Consider the following 15,885-nt stretch of genomic DNA (forward strand, 5'->3'; position numbering starts at 1 on the left):
CAGTGTCAACATGCAACTGAGCACTTTTTACATTTTGTTTGCGTAACTACTGTTAAATGATATAAACACAGAACCATTTCTGTACCAATTTGTTTAGCTCCAGTGATTTTTGCGACTAATTTTACTGGACTACTTGCCACCATGTTATTTGTGTCTGTCTGTTTCAGGTCATCCTTCAGTGACTTTGCCTCTCGGTATGGTAAAGACGATCGATTCAAGGGCATTGACAAAATGCGAGAACGAGAGTCTATATTCAACGATTATGTCTCCGATCTCCGTCGTAAGGAGAAAGAAGAGAAATCAAACCAGAAGGAAAAGGTACATGTTTCTCTCAATTATTCTGGGGGCTAAGGGAGATAACTCAGCTTATAAAGGGACTTGACAAGACAGCAAAATTTGTATATTTGTGATCAAGCATGTTTGTGTCTTGAAGCACTGCTATATGCTTTGTGTTTTTCACTACTGGGTAGGCAGTGATTGTGATATGGCTGACCTATTCAGTGTTGCTTGAGATTACTTTTGGAATGTATTATTTTCCCTGTCTTTCTGACAATCAAAAAAAGGGAGTGAGGTCTGCTGCACTGATCTGCCTAAGCTGTCAGAATCCATTTGATTGTGTGTTGAATACCAGATTCATTCTGATCATGATCCTTGGACTGTCAATGCATGATGTGGGTTCTACTTGAAGATGCCAACTTGCATCACTAAGGCTTCCCCCCCAACAGTGGTGAAGGTGCTCTCACGTTGCCGCGAAGATCTGGGTTTGATTCCCTACATGGGTACAATGTGTGAAGCCTGTTTCTGGTGTCTCCCATCGTGATATTGGTGGAATATTGCTGAAGCAGCATAAAACGAAAACTCACTCTCTCAGTCCAATATTAGCATGTTGTGCCCTGACAAACTAATGTGACCGAGAGATACTGCTAATGGCGACGTTTAACCCCTCTCTCATATAATTCCCCCATTGGAATAACTGATATGCTGTTTTAATGTCTTGTCAAGTTCTCTGTCTAAGCTGAAAATTGTGATGTCAGAAAATAAATAAGCTAGCCTTTGTTTGACCCTATCGATAATTTGATAAGGCTTTTTTTCAGCATTGTAAGTACAAATTAGACATTGATCATAGGCTGCTATATCCTGTGTTTCAAGTTGTCAGAACGTACATATTTATGTGATTTCTCTTCATCATATTGTAAAATAAACTTGTGCTATGTGTATAGTCATGTACTGTGGCTAAATATTACTTCATGAAGGATTGCACTAAGTTCTAATGATTTGTTTCAGCATATGTATTTGAGCTTTCTTTTTAATAAACAGCATTACGTGGGACAACGTCCTGATTTTTCTGAGTGATCTTACAGAAAGAAGTAAAATTTGTTTGACTTAATGTACACTATTCAGGACTTAATATTTCAGCCAATTTTTATGACAAGTAAATATTTGCAGTTATTAGATGGGAAGCTCAAATTGAATGAGATAAATCTCTCCATGTTTTTTGAAAATGTTGATAGGAAATGAAAACTAGGAGATTTATAATCCTTTTCCTTTCAGGCGTAAATGTGTTATGATATAAAAGATGTTTTTGCCAATTACTGAGGCTTTGAATGGCATATATCATATTTGAATGATGTCTAATGCAATTGTATGTCATATCATCAGGGACAGTACACATATTCATTGTCTGCAGTGTGTAATAGTAATATTTAATAGTCTCAGTGCAAATGACAACCATGACAGTTTAGCATGTTCAGATAATTGTGATATATTATTTTTCCAACTCTTTGAATTTGTTAGAATGATTTCATATTGATTTAAATATTTCATTCTAGCTTTTTATTTTAAGATTGATTTTTATCAGTTTAAATAAAAATCTAGTAACTTCTGTTGATTTTAATTTCAGAATTAAATGTTATATCTTATATTAGAAAATATTGAGTTTAAAGGTAAAGAAAAAAATGAGAGAGAAAAGTAATTTGTAATTGCAATAATTCATTCTGTTTCAAGAGACAATGTATTTGTTTACCTATTATTAATTGTCGATTTATGTCCCAACCTAAAGAAGAGAGCAGCACAGTCGAATAGATCCCGGGGTTGAAATTGTCGATGTACAACTTCCTGTCTCTCTCAGTTGCAATGCATTATGGGATTTCCCACCTTGCAATAGCGGTGCAAAAAACTCTGAGTATGTGAGAGGCACAAAGCCTGGTATATTGTTTCTCTTCTCTGTTAACGAAAATTTATGGATGTCATTGTCAACACAGTCCATGAGATGATCATGCAGTTGCCTCATCATTAGTCATGGTGATGATTTTCACATCATGATATTTCAAAGATGCATTGACACAATACTTGAATCTGTGATTTAACTTTTTCTCCTGTATGCTGTAGGTAAATGGACAAAAACAATTATATATGCCTTTTGGTCCCTCTTAACATGCTCAAAACTGGTGAGTTTTGGGTTCAAGTCTCACTCAACATAATGATGACACAACTGAATGAATCAGTAAATGCAAGATTCTGTCAAATGAAAGGTCTTGCTTCATTGTGTCTTCAAGTGTCGAAATCATGCATGTGAGGAAACAAATGTACATTTCAGTTTACTTTGAAGCATTAGTGGCAAACATTTTGCAAAACATTTTGGAATTCTTCTTAGTTCAATCTCTACTTTCACATGAGATAGCAAATAACCGGATTCCAATTCTGACTGAAATTTCAGATCTTCTTCTACACAAGGATAGACCACAGACGTAACATACACATGAGACAGTTTAATGTGTGACACAACTTTGCCGGTCTAATGGTCAGACAATTGGAATAACTGTAAATCATTTTTCGATATGCGACACATGAAAGAGACACTGAAGATACAGGACCTCTTTGAATTTCCCATGGATGAAAATCTCTAAAGACTTCTTGTCAGATATAAATCTGAATCTGTAATCATTTCTAATGATTGAATAATTGAAAATGCAAACCCATTTTCAGGCTGAATGATTTCCTGGTTTTGTCCTTCATTAATCAAATTTACCAACCCTTGTTTTCTTTAAAGCACAAGATAACTTTATATTCAATATTGTTTTTCTTAGCCTGAAAGTGGGTATCATTTGTCTTGTCGAGGATTTTAAACAGTAAAAATATCAGCATCGAAATGAATTCTGATGTTTCAAATAGGGTTATTATGTCTCTTTTGATGAATTGTCCGATTGAGATATTTGGGCGATTGTGAAAAAGCCCTAATTGTTTGCCTCTTCAGCAATATGTGTTCTTTGTAATTCTTTATACTCTGTGCTTCTCAATTAAGCACAACATGCCTTTTGAAGAAGATCGTCCAGATATGTCTTCATTTAAATTAACTCTCACATTTCAAAACAGAGTAATAATGACACTTTTGAGTAAATGTCTGTGTTTAACATATTGTTTCCAAAATCTTTATTCAACAGCTGTTTATTCAACAGCTGTTTATTCAACAGCAAATGTGAGGGTAGATTTTGTTGAAACATTGATCTAGGAACCGATAAATACCATAGAATCATCTATTGCAATGATAATCTTGCAAGAAAATTCAGTTTAATGCAATAAATTGTTCTGTATAATATTCTGTGGCAACTCTGTAATGAGTAATTGTTTTGTTCAATGCTGAAAAACTTTTTTTATTCCTGCTAAACCATTTCTTCAATGAGTGCTCCACTTATGATCAGGAATTGATCAGTGTCCAGTCTAACTATTTTGTTTCAGGGCTTTTTGTAATGCTTCACGATGTTTGGGACAGATGCGTGAACTGAGTGTTTTGGATATTTCAGTTGAAGGCCGACTTCATCAGTCTGTTGAAGGAGACGTCAGGACTGGATCGGCACTCTCGCTGGAGTGAAGTGAAAAAGAAAATCAATTCTGATTCTCGTTATGAAGCAGTAGACAGCAGCTCCAGGCGAGAGGACTGGTTCAAGGACTATGTTCGGAATCTTGACACCGTACGTACCATGTAGATATGCTTACAAATACAGGGCCATGTGCGGTCCACTCCTCTAACAATCACCTGAAGATCTGGGTTAGAGTTGGTCTTCAGTAACCCATGCTTGTCATAAGAGGCAATTTATGGGGTCCTGTGTTCAGGCTCACTGACTTAGCTGATACACGTCATTGTATCCCAGTTGCGTAGGATGATGCTCATTATATTGATCACTGAACTGTCTGATCCAGGCTCAGACGTTTACACAAGCCAACCTTTGACATTCAGTAATTCACTATGCCTCCCTTGATGTTGTCGCAATACATAGCTACACAAACAGGGAAGAGTGTTCAGTACACAGATTAATACAGTGATCAAAGTATTTTCCTGGTGCACATCTGTATGTTGTGTATTCTAAAGTTTACTTTGATTTTCCATTTTTGATGAATATTGATTAGTTTCCTGATCCCATTGATGTTTTCTGATGCAAGTGAGATTGATTGATTGAGCAATTATTCAGTTGCTCCAGAGCAAATTATGGTTTTGCTGTGATAAAAATAAAAACTTTTCGAACTAGTGTTTAACCTAGCTGTTCAGTAGGTGTTCTTACCCATGTCAATCTCAGTTGGTCATCGAGTTTCACTGTTTCCTGGACTTTGAATGGGCAAATGATATTCAGCTAAGTTTGCACAGGTGCTTGCTGGTAAGTGAGATGAGGATGATGTTGACTTTCTGCTGATGTTCTTCTAATGTTCTGTTGCCCTTGTGCTGATAGGACTCTGACTCTGAGGAGAAGAAAGAGCGGGAGAAGGACCGGAAGGAAAAGGAAAAGCAGGAGAGAATTGAGAACAGTCTGCGTGAACGAGAGAAAGAGGTACAGAGGACACTGTCAAACTCTCTCCGCGAGCGCGACAAGGAGCGAGAACAACACAAGAAGGACGAGTCTATTCAACATTTTAAGGCCCTCCTAGCAGATCTGGTAAGTCATTTGTTAGGACAGCAAACTTGTCCATATTCCATGATGCTGCTTTGTCTGCTGGATGATGGATTTAGAGTAGGATGAATAGGGTTTATGTCTCAAAAGTGGATGCACGTCCAAATAGGAGTTGAATTATTGAACATTTTGCCATCCGTTTTGGCAGTTGTACTAAGCACTTTCAAGGTTAGATTGAAGACCACAATCTCAGGCGCCTCCATGAGCAGACAATGCCACACTATGTTTTTGTTAATATTTCTTGTCAGACTTCCCCAGCTCTATTGCACAGTGTCCGAGTCATGGTAAGACTTGCAGAGAGTAGAGAAATATTTTTCCTTATCCTGACTCGTGCTTAATTTCTTACTCTCCTCTTCCTGGCGAAGGTAGTGGAACACCTGAAATCCCTTGAAGTTCCCTTCGAAAAGAAGCAAACGTAAAATTTACACTCACCCATGTATTAACTCCCTTGCCACGCATATAGTCCACTGACCACCATGATACTTCACTCTCGCCAACAAGGGTGGCTGGAGGCACCAGGGGTCCCGTATACGGCGATAAGTTTTTGATTCCTTTGTCTTTTTCTAACTAAATTTGTGTTGTATGCGGTTTTTGACTTGTATATGTTTATTATTATTACATAAATTTGTGATTTTTGTGCCTTTTTCTAACACGTATTTCATCAACTGAGACTTAGTGTCAGTTGATCAAATAATGTTTTCAGTGCAGGTTACGGCTGTCGGTTGACCCACATGTACTTTGGCCGGTGTGTAAACCTTTATGTTCTGCTCATACTCGTTTTAAATTTAGCATTAAATTGTCTGATGCAGAATTCTTTTTATATTTCATAGACATGCTAGAGTTACGCAATGCTGTCTCACATTAGCCATGTCTAATATAGTGAAATAAAATCAGGTAACGGTTGAATTATTGATGCTGAGATTCATTCCAGTGAGATGCCAGCCGTATCTCCAAGGTTGTGGACCCCTGAAGGTCCCGGGGTAGAATAGGCCTTCAGCAACCCTTGCTTGCCACAAAAGGCGACTATGCTTGTCATAAGTCATCACAGCACACACCTCTACGAGGCAGCCGTGACTGCACTCAACGCAGTCATTCGAGGCAGATGCCTTCATGCAACATGAGTTTGAAAGTCATGTTGAAGAAGAACGAAGACTAAAATCTTCAACTACATCGACTGCTGCGCCATGTGAGCACTCAACTAGATCTGCACTCACTCCAGAGAATGAAGAGGAGGCATATGCACGCACCTGCTCAGGAGGATTGTCACCATCATCCTTATCATCCCGGGGCAGTTCGGAGAGAGATCCACCTATGTCAAGTGAGTGCACCTGCACAGACGAGTGAGTGAGCCAGCACAGACGAGTGCACTCACGTGGGGGAGTGCACTCACAGGTCTACTCGTCAATGAAAAAGATCTTCATCAGTCTCCCCAGCTCGTCGAAAGCGCTGTCAGTACTCGTCGTCCCCTTCAGACCTGGACTTGCATAAGAAGGATCATCGGCATCCATCAAATGTGTCGCACTTGTGGAAGGATGAAGACAGATACTACTGATTGTCATCTCTGGAGGAAGCCCTCTTTTTGGACTCACATCATGGATCATGAATGGTCTGGACTTAGTCTCACCATCCATCCACCATTGGATCCTCCGTGAGCCTCCAACCCACATGAGGTCAGAGCCTTGGCCTCTACACTAGCGCTACATGGGGATTGCTCGATATCAACTATAATGGAGGGCTGCTTTTGGAAGTCAACAAAGCCTTCTACAGAATACAAGTTCGACTTGATGTGATTCCTCCCAAAATCTACAATGAATATGAGAAAAAAAGGACTAAATTATCGCTGTTACTAGTTCCCGCTAGGGGGGGTATTATTGGACGTAATTTGGAACAGTTAGCAGAATCCAGCGTGGTCTGACCCCGCCATTTCTGTCGGATTCTGTAAGCAATTAAGCGTGAGTCAGGATAAGGAAAAATATGTAATTTTCTGAATAAAATTGATATTTTATACTTATCCTGACTCGTGGCGAAAGCCCTCCCAGCCACCCCTCACAGACACGCTGAATTCTAGTATTCTCGTGTCGGGCGTTTATAGGAGAGAGGTGAAGTATCATGGCGGAAATTTAACAACCATGTCCAACTCCAGGCGAAGTATTTGGGGTAAGACTACAAGTGAACAACCAACGAACACTGCTGGGGATAAATCGGACGAAATATTACACACAGAAGCTTGTACATTGTCAGAGGTGTCAACTACTACTATGAACTACTATCAGCGAGGCAGACCGCCATTATTGACTATGTTGACAAGTCCGACCTCAACAGTTCATAGCTTCAGCTCTTCAGATCAAACAACACAACTTGTGAGTGAAATGGATAATATGAATACAGAAATAAAAGAACTCCATAATAAGACCTCCAGTATCCTTGAATCAGTTGAGTATAACGCCGAACAAATCCAGATCAACTCAAGCAAGATTGACCAACTCAAAACGGAGATGATAAGGAGCCAGGACCTGCAGTCAGAGACATAATTACACTTTTAGGCCTTAAGGATGCGAGTGAAATACAGTTCGTAAATGTTCACAGACTTCCCCGAAAAACCACCGATCCAGGCAATTATCGTGCATCGATGCCAAAACCTATCGTGAAATTCGTCAGGGCAGAAGACAAACAGAGAGTCTTCAGTGCATCAGTCAAAGGAGGGGCTTCCCTAAAAGAGAAGAAAGTTACAGTCCGCACTGACCCTCCAGTTCCTCTGAAGAAACAGTGAGGACGCCTTGCTAACAGAGCATTTGAGCTCAGAAAGATATATAAGGTGCAGACTCGAATTCAGGAGAGAGGAATAGACATTAGCCTCCAAATCAGAAAAAGTTCCCATGACGAATGGAGAACAATCGATGTCGACCAGACACCGTGAGACAATATTCACAACAAAAAGCATGGATTTAACTATGACAGTTTTGTTTATTTTTTTTCTTCTCTTCAAATTAGTGCAACATGTTTTTTATTGGACATTTCTAAGACTCCTGCTCGAATGTGTCAATGAGTAAGTACTCAGATCAGTTTACGAATTACGAATACCCAAACTCCAGAAACTGTTTATAAACATTACCACATGCTTTTCTATTTTTAGTAATCTTAGTCACTTCGGAACTACTAGACAGGAAGTGGAGTTTTGTTTACAGTTTTCCACACGCGAGTCATATTCCTTTTGAGGTGTAATACAGTTATATTCATGTGCATGTCATGAATAACTATTAGATCCTTTGTCACAGGAATTGTTTCTTCTGCATTCGTGAATAATCGGATTTCCATAAGTTCCAGTGGCCTTTCCAATCTGATTTGAATGATACCTCAGCTCTGACCCTGCCCTTTAGTTTATGTCAAGGTTTATGTTTAGAAAGAGGACGGGGATTTTGTAATTTAATACTTCCTTATTGTTACAACCAGAATATAGTAAACTTGTTAGATCAATACTAAAAGACATGGTTGAACAATACTCAGATATTGATGTATATGATGAGAATACTATCGACCTTAGTATGATTGACGATAGCTTATTTTTAGAAACTTTCCTCATGAAAGTTAGGGGAAAATCAATTTCATTCTCAACCTTTCTGAAAAAGAAATTCACCGATAAAACTAGAAACTAAACTTAAAGACTATGAAGAAACAATAAGAAGGGACTTTCAAACTGTAGATGAAAATTTATTAACCGAACTAGCAAAACATAAACTTGAACTACAAGAAATTAAAGAAGATGAAATAAGGGGTATACAGCTCAGAAACAGAATAATATGGTATGAAGAGGGGGAAAAGCCAACCAAATATTTTTGCAACCAACAAAATACAAACTATGTTAGCAAATCAGTTAATAAGATTGTCACAGATACCAGTGATGAAATTACCGACATCTATTCTATCTTAAATGAAGTAAAAAAAATTTTACAAAAAAGCTTTACGCTTCTGGTAGGAAATATGAGGATGATTCTTGTTTACAAGATGTAGTAACTCCCACTTTAAGTGAGCATCTTAGAAACATACCAGAAAAAGATATTGACATGGAAGAAGTAACATTGGTGGTTAAAAATATGAAAAATAACAAAAGTCCTGGAATAGACGGATTTCCAGTAGATTTCTTTAAATATTTTTGGAAAGACCTTAAATATTGGATTTATAGATTTACTAAAGATATTCTTAATAAAAACCAAATGTCTTTACAATGAAAAGAGGTGTTATCACATGTATACCCAAGCCAAATAAAAACAGAACTCTTTTAAAAAACTGGAGACCAATAACACTATTGAATTCATTGTACAGTCAGGCCGCGGTAATCGGGACACTTCTGTTTTTCATCAAAAACGTTTGGATAGTGAAACGTACGGACTAAAGAAATGAACATTTATGAACACAACTACATTAGAGTTACTTCTGTTTGATATGGCAATACAAAAATATATGAACGTATACAAGTTTCAAAAGACTTCATTACAGTTTGTAGACATAACAACTTCAATATTCATATAATAACCTATCAATTCATATAATCATGTCTGGATAGATTATACATACACGTAACAAAACTCACTTGTGATAGAAATCTACATGACGGTAACAGTTCTGAATGGTGGAGCTTTTTACATGGACCAGGCAGTTTTCTCGGTGCTTCTTGGAGATTAAGCATTTGTGGCCGGTCGGGACACTGGATGAAATGCAGTAATGGTAGAAGTAAAGTGAAAACAGAAGATTACTGTCTGACATTATGTTTGAGACAAAAAGAAGAGACATCCCACGTTTATTAATTCTGATTGATTTTGAAAGGCATTTGATACTGTCTCTAAAGATTTTATCAATTTGGTATTGGAAAAGTTAGGTTTCGGGTCCCAGATTATTAGATGGATAAATATCCTAACCTATAATACAACTTCTTGTGTCATTCAAAATGGACATCTCTCAGAATTCTTTTCAAATGAATGGGGCTGTAGACAAGGGGACCCGTTATCAACATATCTTTTTCTTTTTGTAGCTGAAATCCTTGGATACATGATAAGGCAAAATGAAAAAGTCCAAGGTATAGTAATTGATGATAAGGAGTATAAATTAGGACAATGTGCAGATGATACCGAGTTGTTTTTAAATGGTACTGAAAAATGTCTTTATTCTGCTATTGCTACAATTAATACATTCTATAAGATGTCAGGACTTAAAATAAATTATTGATAAGACTAAAGCAATCTGGATAGGATTAAAAGCAGGTTGTAGAGATAAATTATGTCAGGATTTGAATATTAAATGGCGAGAAAATGAATTTAATGTCCTGGAAATTATATTTAATGCTGAATTGAAAGATTTATGGATCATCAATACAAAGGAAACAAATACAGGAAATAAATAGATTATTAGCAGCCTGGAGAAAAAGACATCTAACACTTATTGGCAAAATCACTGTTATCAAGACACTAGCTATTTCGAAATTAGTTCATATCTTCAACACATTACCAAATCCACCCCAAGATTTTGTTACCTCCCTTGACAAAATATTTTTCAAATTCATTTGGAATGACAAAACTGACAAAGTGAAGAGAAGTACTTTGAAAAAGGATTATGAACATGGGGGTTAAGGATGGTTGACATAACAACCTTCATCAGTGCCTTGAAACTATCTACTTTGAGACTTTATTTCAGAAAATCATCAATATGTGATCCATGCAATTTTCTTTTACATGATGTCATGAAATTTGGTGCCAAGTTTTGTAATATTGTTCATATGCATAATCCATATTGGACAGATATATTAAAAGCATGGAGTATGTATTGTAAAAAAACACTATAGAGGAAAGCAACCTTGATGAATTTTTAGCACAGCCACTATGGTTTAATCATAAATTTAAAAACCAAAATCATTACATCTGGGCAAATATAGGACTATTAACCATCAAGGACTTGTGTGATGAAGATGGTTTGATGTCTTTTGAATGTTTGAAAAGTAAATATTTGATAAAAGGGACAGAGTTAGATCATAGATATCTCCTGAATATTTTACCTGAAGCATGGAAAAACATAATAACAAATCACAGGTATATACATATCTATGGCATGAATCTAAATTCTTATCAAAAGAATTTTATGAAATCAATACATGACTCAAGATTATTTTATGATACACTGTCATTTAACAATAATTATGCTTGTATGTGTCATAAATGGGAAAATGTGTTTGATGATACAAATTTTTATTGGCCAATGACTTTTAAGTCTTACAGACAAGACATTAATGATGTAAAACTCTTGGATTTCCAATTTAGATTTTTACATGGTATCATCTATATAAAAAAGGAACTTTCAAACATGAACCTTATTCAAAGTGCCTTATATAGCTTTTGTAAGGATGAGGATGAAAACTTGTGCCATGTTTATTGGGAATGCCTTGAAACTAAGAAGTTTTTGACTGATCTTCAAATTTAGATTAACACTTACGTGATACAAAAATGTCGTCTGACAAAATATTTAGTGTATTTTGGTGCCTTAAGTAAAATCCCATTACTTAATCATATCACCATTTCAGCAAAAAGACATATCTATGTCTCTTCTTTGAAAGGAATCATTCCCAAATCTAATAACTTTATAAATACTTTAAAAGATATTTTCACTGTTGAAAGCTTCATTGCCAAAAGAAAGAATGAAATTATCAAATTTGAAAAGAAATGGCATCCTCTACTCCCACTATTCAAACCTGACCTGTGATGCAGCAACTGCTTATGTCAAGTCTTGATCTGTTTCCTCTTTAGAAACAAAAAAAATAAAATAAAATAAATAAGTAAATATTATTGTTCTAGTTAGATATTGATTAATTAGTTAATCAATTTATAATAACTGTACTGATGTATCACTGGGAACATATATTATAGGGCGGCTAAATGATGAAATATGAAACACCACAAGTTAAATGTTGGCGAAATATATAATACGCATTCAGTCTGATGTTAGACTCTGCAGCATGATGTATCAGATGTGATACTATATGTAACATATGTTTGATAAGACCTATATGTAATATCTGTCAGATAATACACGATGTGTTGGTTGGATCTGACTGTATATACTGTGTCGGGTGTTGTGCTATATACAACATGATATGTCAGATGTGATACTAAGTGCAAATGGTATGTTGGGTGTTCTGCTGTATAACGAAGCAATATATAGGATGTTTTTTGCAATATACAACATGACATATTACAGGAGGCGATAGTAACAATATAATATGTCAGATGTATTTCCAATATACAAAATATGCTGGCTGTGATGCACTATTATTTAGAGAACATGATAGATTAGATGTAATGCAATATATAATAAGATATGTTTGGACATGATGCAATATACAGCATGATAGGCCAGATGTAGGGATACAGACAATAAGATATGTCATACATAACTCATTCATCTGGTGTTTATGCCAACTTGTTAAGGCGCGTACTTTATGACATATTGAATATAACACTGCATATCACAGGACAGTATGGATACCTGTGAGTATGTAGAACATATGATGAATGTAACCCCATATACCATTGCAAACATTGTATACAACATGTACAGCACTATATGGAATGTGGTGGCAATAAAAAAATAAAAAAAAGTATCATGGTGGTCAGCGGACCATGTGCATGACAAGGGAGGTAATTCATGAGTGAGTGTGAAGTTTACGTCCGCTTCTTTTAGAAGGGAACTTCAAGGGATTTCAGGTGTTCCACTACCCTCGCCAGGAAGAGGAGGGTAAGCAATTAAGCATGAGTCAGGATAAGTATAAAAGATCAATTTTATTCTGAAAATTACATTATGGACTGTCAAAGGCAGATCATATACTGTTGTGTTAATCAACTCGCACTCTGCACTTCAGGTACGGAACTCTGAGGCCAGCTGGCGAGATACACGCAAACAGCTTCGGAGGGATCACCGCTGGGACCAGGCAGATCAGCTGGACCGTGACGAGAAGGAGAAGCTGTTTGAGGAACACATTGAAAATCTGACTAAGAGAAACAAGGAAATGTTCCACAAATTACTGGAGGAGACAGTCGAGGTATGGACAGTACATACAGCAACAAATGTGTCCTATGTTTACAGTAGTTGGATGTTAGGTGGCAGGGGGTGATTGAAAAGCAATCCGAGAAGAGTTGTTCCCTTTGTAGGGGTTGCAGATTTGGGCTTGCTTGAACAAACTAATCTTAGCGCACACATATGCAGACACACACAGTGTCTCCCTGAATATATGCTTATCTGATAAAAGTAACAAATGAGTAAAGACTTAATTCTGATGGACCCAGATGTTGCTATGTGTTCTTATACCCCAGATCTCACTGACATCTCACTGGAAGGAGACCAAGAAGTTAATCAAGGAGGATCCTCGCTACAGCAAGTTCTCCTCTAGTGATAGGGTGGGTACCAGGCAGTTGCCAAACCATTCATCGATGACATCAGATATGACTTCTTGTCTTGGTTCTTCTCCAAACACAGGTTTATGAGTTAAGGGCTTGTTTTTGCTGCAAAGACAAGGACCATTTGTTTTCTTTAGCCTGCTGTGTTTATATCAGCATTAGGGGCTTCAAAGCTTGAGGGTGGGGTGGGGGTGTCTTTCAGTAAGGAACAACTGAATCTATGCTGAGCACATTCATAGAAGTTAGAAAAATGCACACTATTTTCTAAAAATATCAGTCCTGATATGTTGATTGACAGTGGGAAGCATTTCATGTTAAGAACCTGTGTAAAGATTTGCAGCTGTTGGTCTTTGAGGTTGCAATTTGCAGTTTCACGATGCACCAGTGCAAGGTCTTTAATATTTAAATCAAGCCCTGCTTTGAGTCAGTGAAAAGAATTTTATAAAGATTATACTTTAAGGATAATAGAAACTGCACTCCATCATCAGTTTTTGTTAGTATTTCCTGTATTCAGTTAAAACTGAACACTGATATGCCACATGCCACATGTTATTGACAAACATCTCCTGCAAACAAGATTGTCTTTGGAGAACATTTGTCATGTTGTGTCAAGTTGTGTTTATGTCTTTTTCAGAAACGTGAAAAAGAATTCAATGAATATATGCATGAGAAGTTTGTCCAGGCTAAAAGTGACTTCCGTGAACTTCTGAAAGAAACAAAACTTATTACATACCGGTAAGTCTGTCCCTACTTCTGCACAGCAAATCTTGCATTTAATAAACAAAACAGTAGAGAGTGTTGAATATACACAGGACATAAGTGGTGACCCCCAAATTCAGTGAGCTGTAACCTGCTGTACAGTAGATGTCATTATCCTTGGTGTATCAGAACTGTCCTTCAATTGGGCTGTCTTCTCAAACTGATGAAAGTGTAACACTGCTGGGACTGTCATTTCATGTAAACTCACTGATCCCTGCACTTTGTACCTGTTGTAGCCTATGCATACATACTGTTCTTCTTGTGTTGTTCAGGTCCAAGAAGATGCTGGAAGATACTGACCATCACCTCAAAGACATTGAAAAGATACTTCAGGTAAGTGTTGTTGTGGAGTACTTATTGCTATTATCATTATAGTACTCAATTGCTTATCGTTATCAGAGACTATATTGGGTCCTTTCCTTTTTCCCTCCTCCTCCCTCTCCCTCTCTCTCTCTCTCCCCCCCCCTCTGCAATTTATGAACATCAACATGCGTAATTATGAATGGTTCGTCAGCTGAAATGTTTTGACCATCACCAACAACTGAACAAGAAAAGTGTAGGTAGCAAAAGAATATAAGTTGTCTTTCTTTCTTAACTCACCATTAAGTCACATTTTTTTCTAAATTCCTAAACTGGAATAACGGTTTGAAATCCTATGTCACAGTGGAAAGCAGCTTAGGCTGTGGAAATAACTTGTGTATTTTGTGTTGTCAGAATGACAAGCGCTACCTAGTTTTGGAGTGTGTGGAGGATGAACGAAGGAAGATCTTAATGCAGTACATCGACGATTTAGACCGAAAGGGCCCCCCTCCCCCACCCACAGCATCAGAGCCCTCACGACGCAGTACAAAATAGTTCTACTGGTTTTAACATTGTATATATGCTATGTCCCTGTCTCCATTGTTGTCATCTCCCGCTCACTCAATAAACAATTTTAACATTGATAGTAGTGTTTGTTGCAGCTGTCTTTGTCCTCAGATGGAAATGTAGCAGAGAGAGTGTGTTAAGTTTACTCGCTTTCAGCAATAATCCAGTAATATTCTAGCGGGGTACACCGGAAATGGGCTTCACTCATTGCACCCATGTGGGGGATTGAACCTGAGTCTTCAGAGAGTGCTTTAAACCCACCGCTCTGAATATATATGTGGGGAATCGAACTTGGGTCCTATGTGTGATGAGCCCCGAATATAAAGAACAAAGACTATTTTTACAGAGGCGAAAAGAGACTATTGGATGTGAGTGATTGACCCCACCCATACTCACTTTACACCTCATTCACAGCAGTGGGGATTCCAAGTTAGATAACCTAATTTTGTTGTATCTTTAAAATTTTTGTAGGAGATGACTAAGTGGACTAGCTAGTACAACAGGGGTCCACTGTTTTCTGTAGACATAGGTCATTGCTCATTATGTTAATCCCTGGTTTGTATGTACTAGGCTTGTGTAACATGGGTATTTTGTCTGTTAAACACAGCACTCAGCAATACTCTAGCTATATATCAGGGCTCTGCACCAGACAATCCAGTGACCAACATCATGAGCATCAATCTATGCATTTAAGCTACGATCACGTGTATATCAGGTCAGCAAGTCTGATCAACTGATTCCATTAGTCTCCTCTTTAAGTGTTTTGTGAAGATGGTGGAATGTACTTCAGAGATGAGGATTTATGAATGGTTAAAAGTCTGATGCCATGCCATGAGGTTCACAGAGAACCTGAGTCCAGCAGAGCAAACAGACAGAGACCTTGA

The 15,885-nt window shown here is 37.4% G+C and overlaps 1 protein-coding gene across 1 annotated transcript in view; it reads left to right on the plus strand.

Annotated features, from left to right (window-relative positions):
* The window catches only part of LOC137266062 (transcription elongation regulator 1-like), a 33,123-nt gene extending 18,045 nt beyond the window's left edge, over positions 1–15,078 (plus strand). Inside the window, exons 14-21 of the mRNA XM_067801562.1 lie at positions 168–318; positions 3,801–3,968; positions 4,722–4,925; positions 12,841–13,020; positions 13,292–13,375; positions 14,010–14,110; positions 14,407–14,467; positions 14,849–15,078. Of these exons, the coding sequence (XP_067657663.1) occupies positions 168–318; positions 3,801–3,968; positions 4,722–4,925; positions 12,841–13,020; positions 13,292–13,375; positions 14,010–14,110; positions 14,407–14,467; positions 14,849–14,989 (1,090 nt within the window). The 3' untranslated portion in view covers positions 14,990–15,078. The remainder of the gene's footprint in view (positions 1–167; positions 319–3,800; positions 3,969–4,721; positions 4,926–12,840; positions 13,021–13,291; positions 13,376–14,009; positions 14,111–14,406; positions 14,468–14,848) is intronic.
* The last annotated feature ends 807 nt before the right edge of the window (positions 15,079–15,885 follow it).

Source organism: Haliotis asinina, chromosome 15 (assembly GCF_037392515.1).
Source record: "Haliotis asinina isolate JCU_RB_2024 chromosome 15, JCU_Hal_asi_v2, whole genome shotgun sequence".
Classification (NCBI taxonomy): Eukaryota; Metazoa; Mollusca; class Gastropoda; order Lepetellida; family Haliotidae; genus Haliotis; species Haliotis asinina.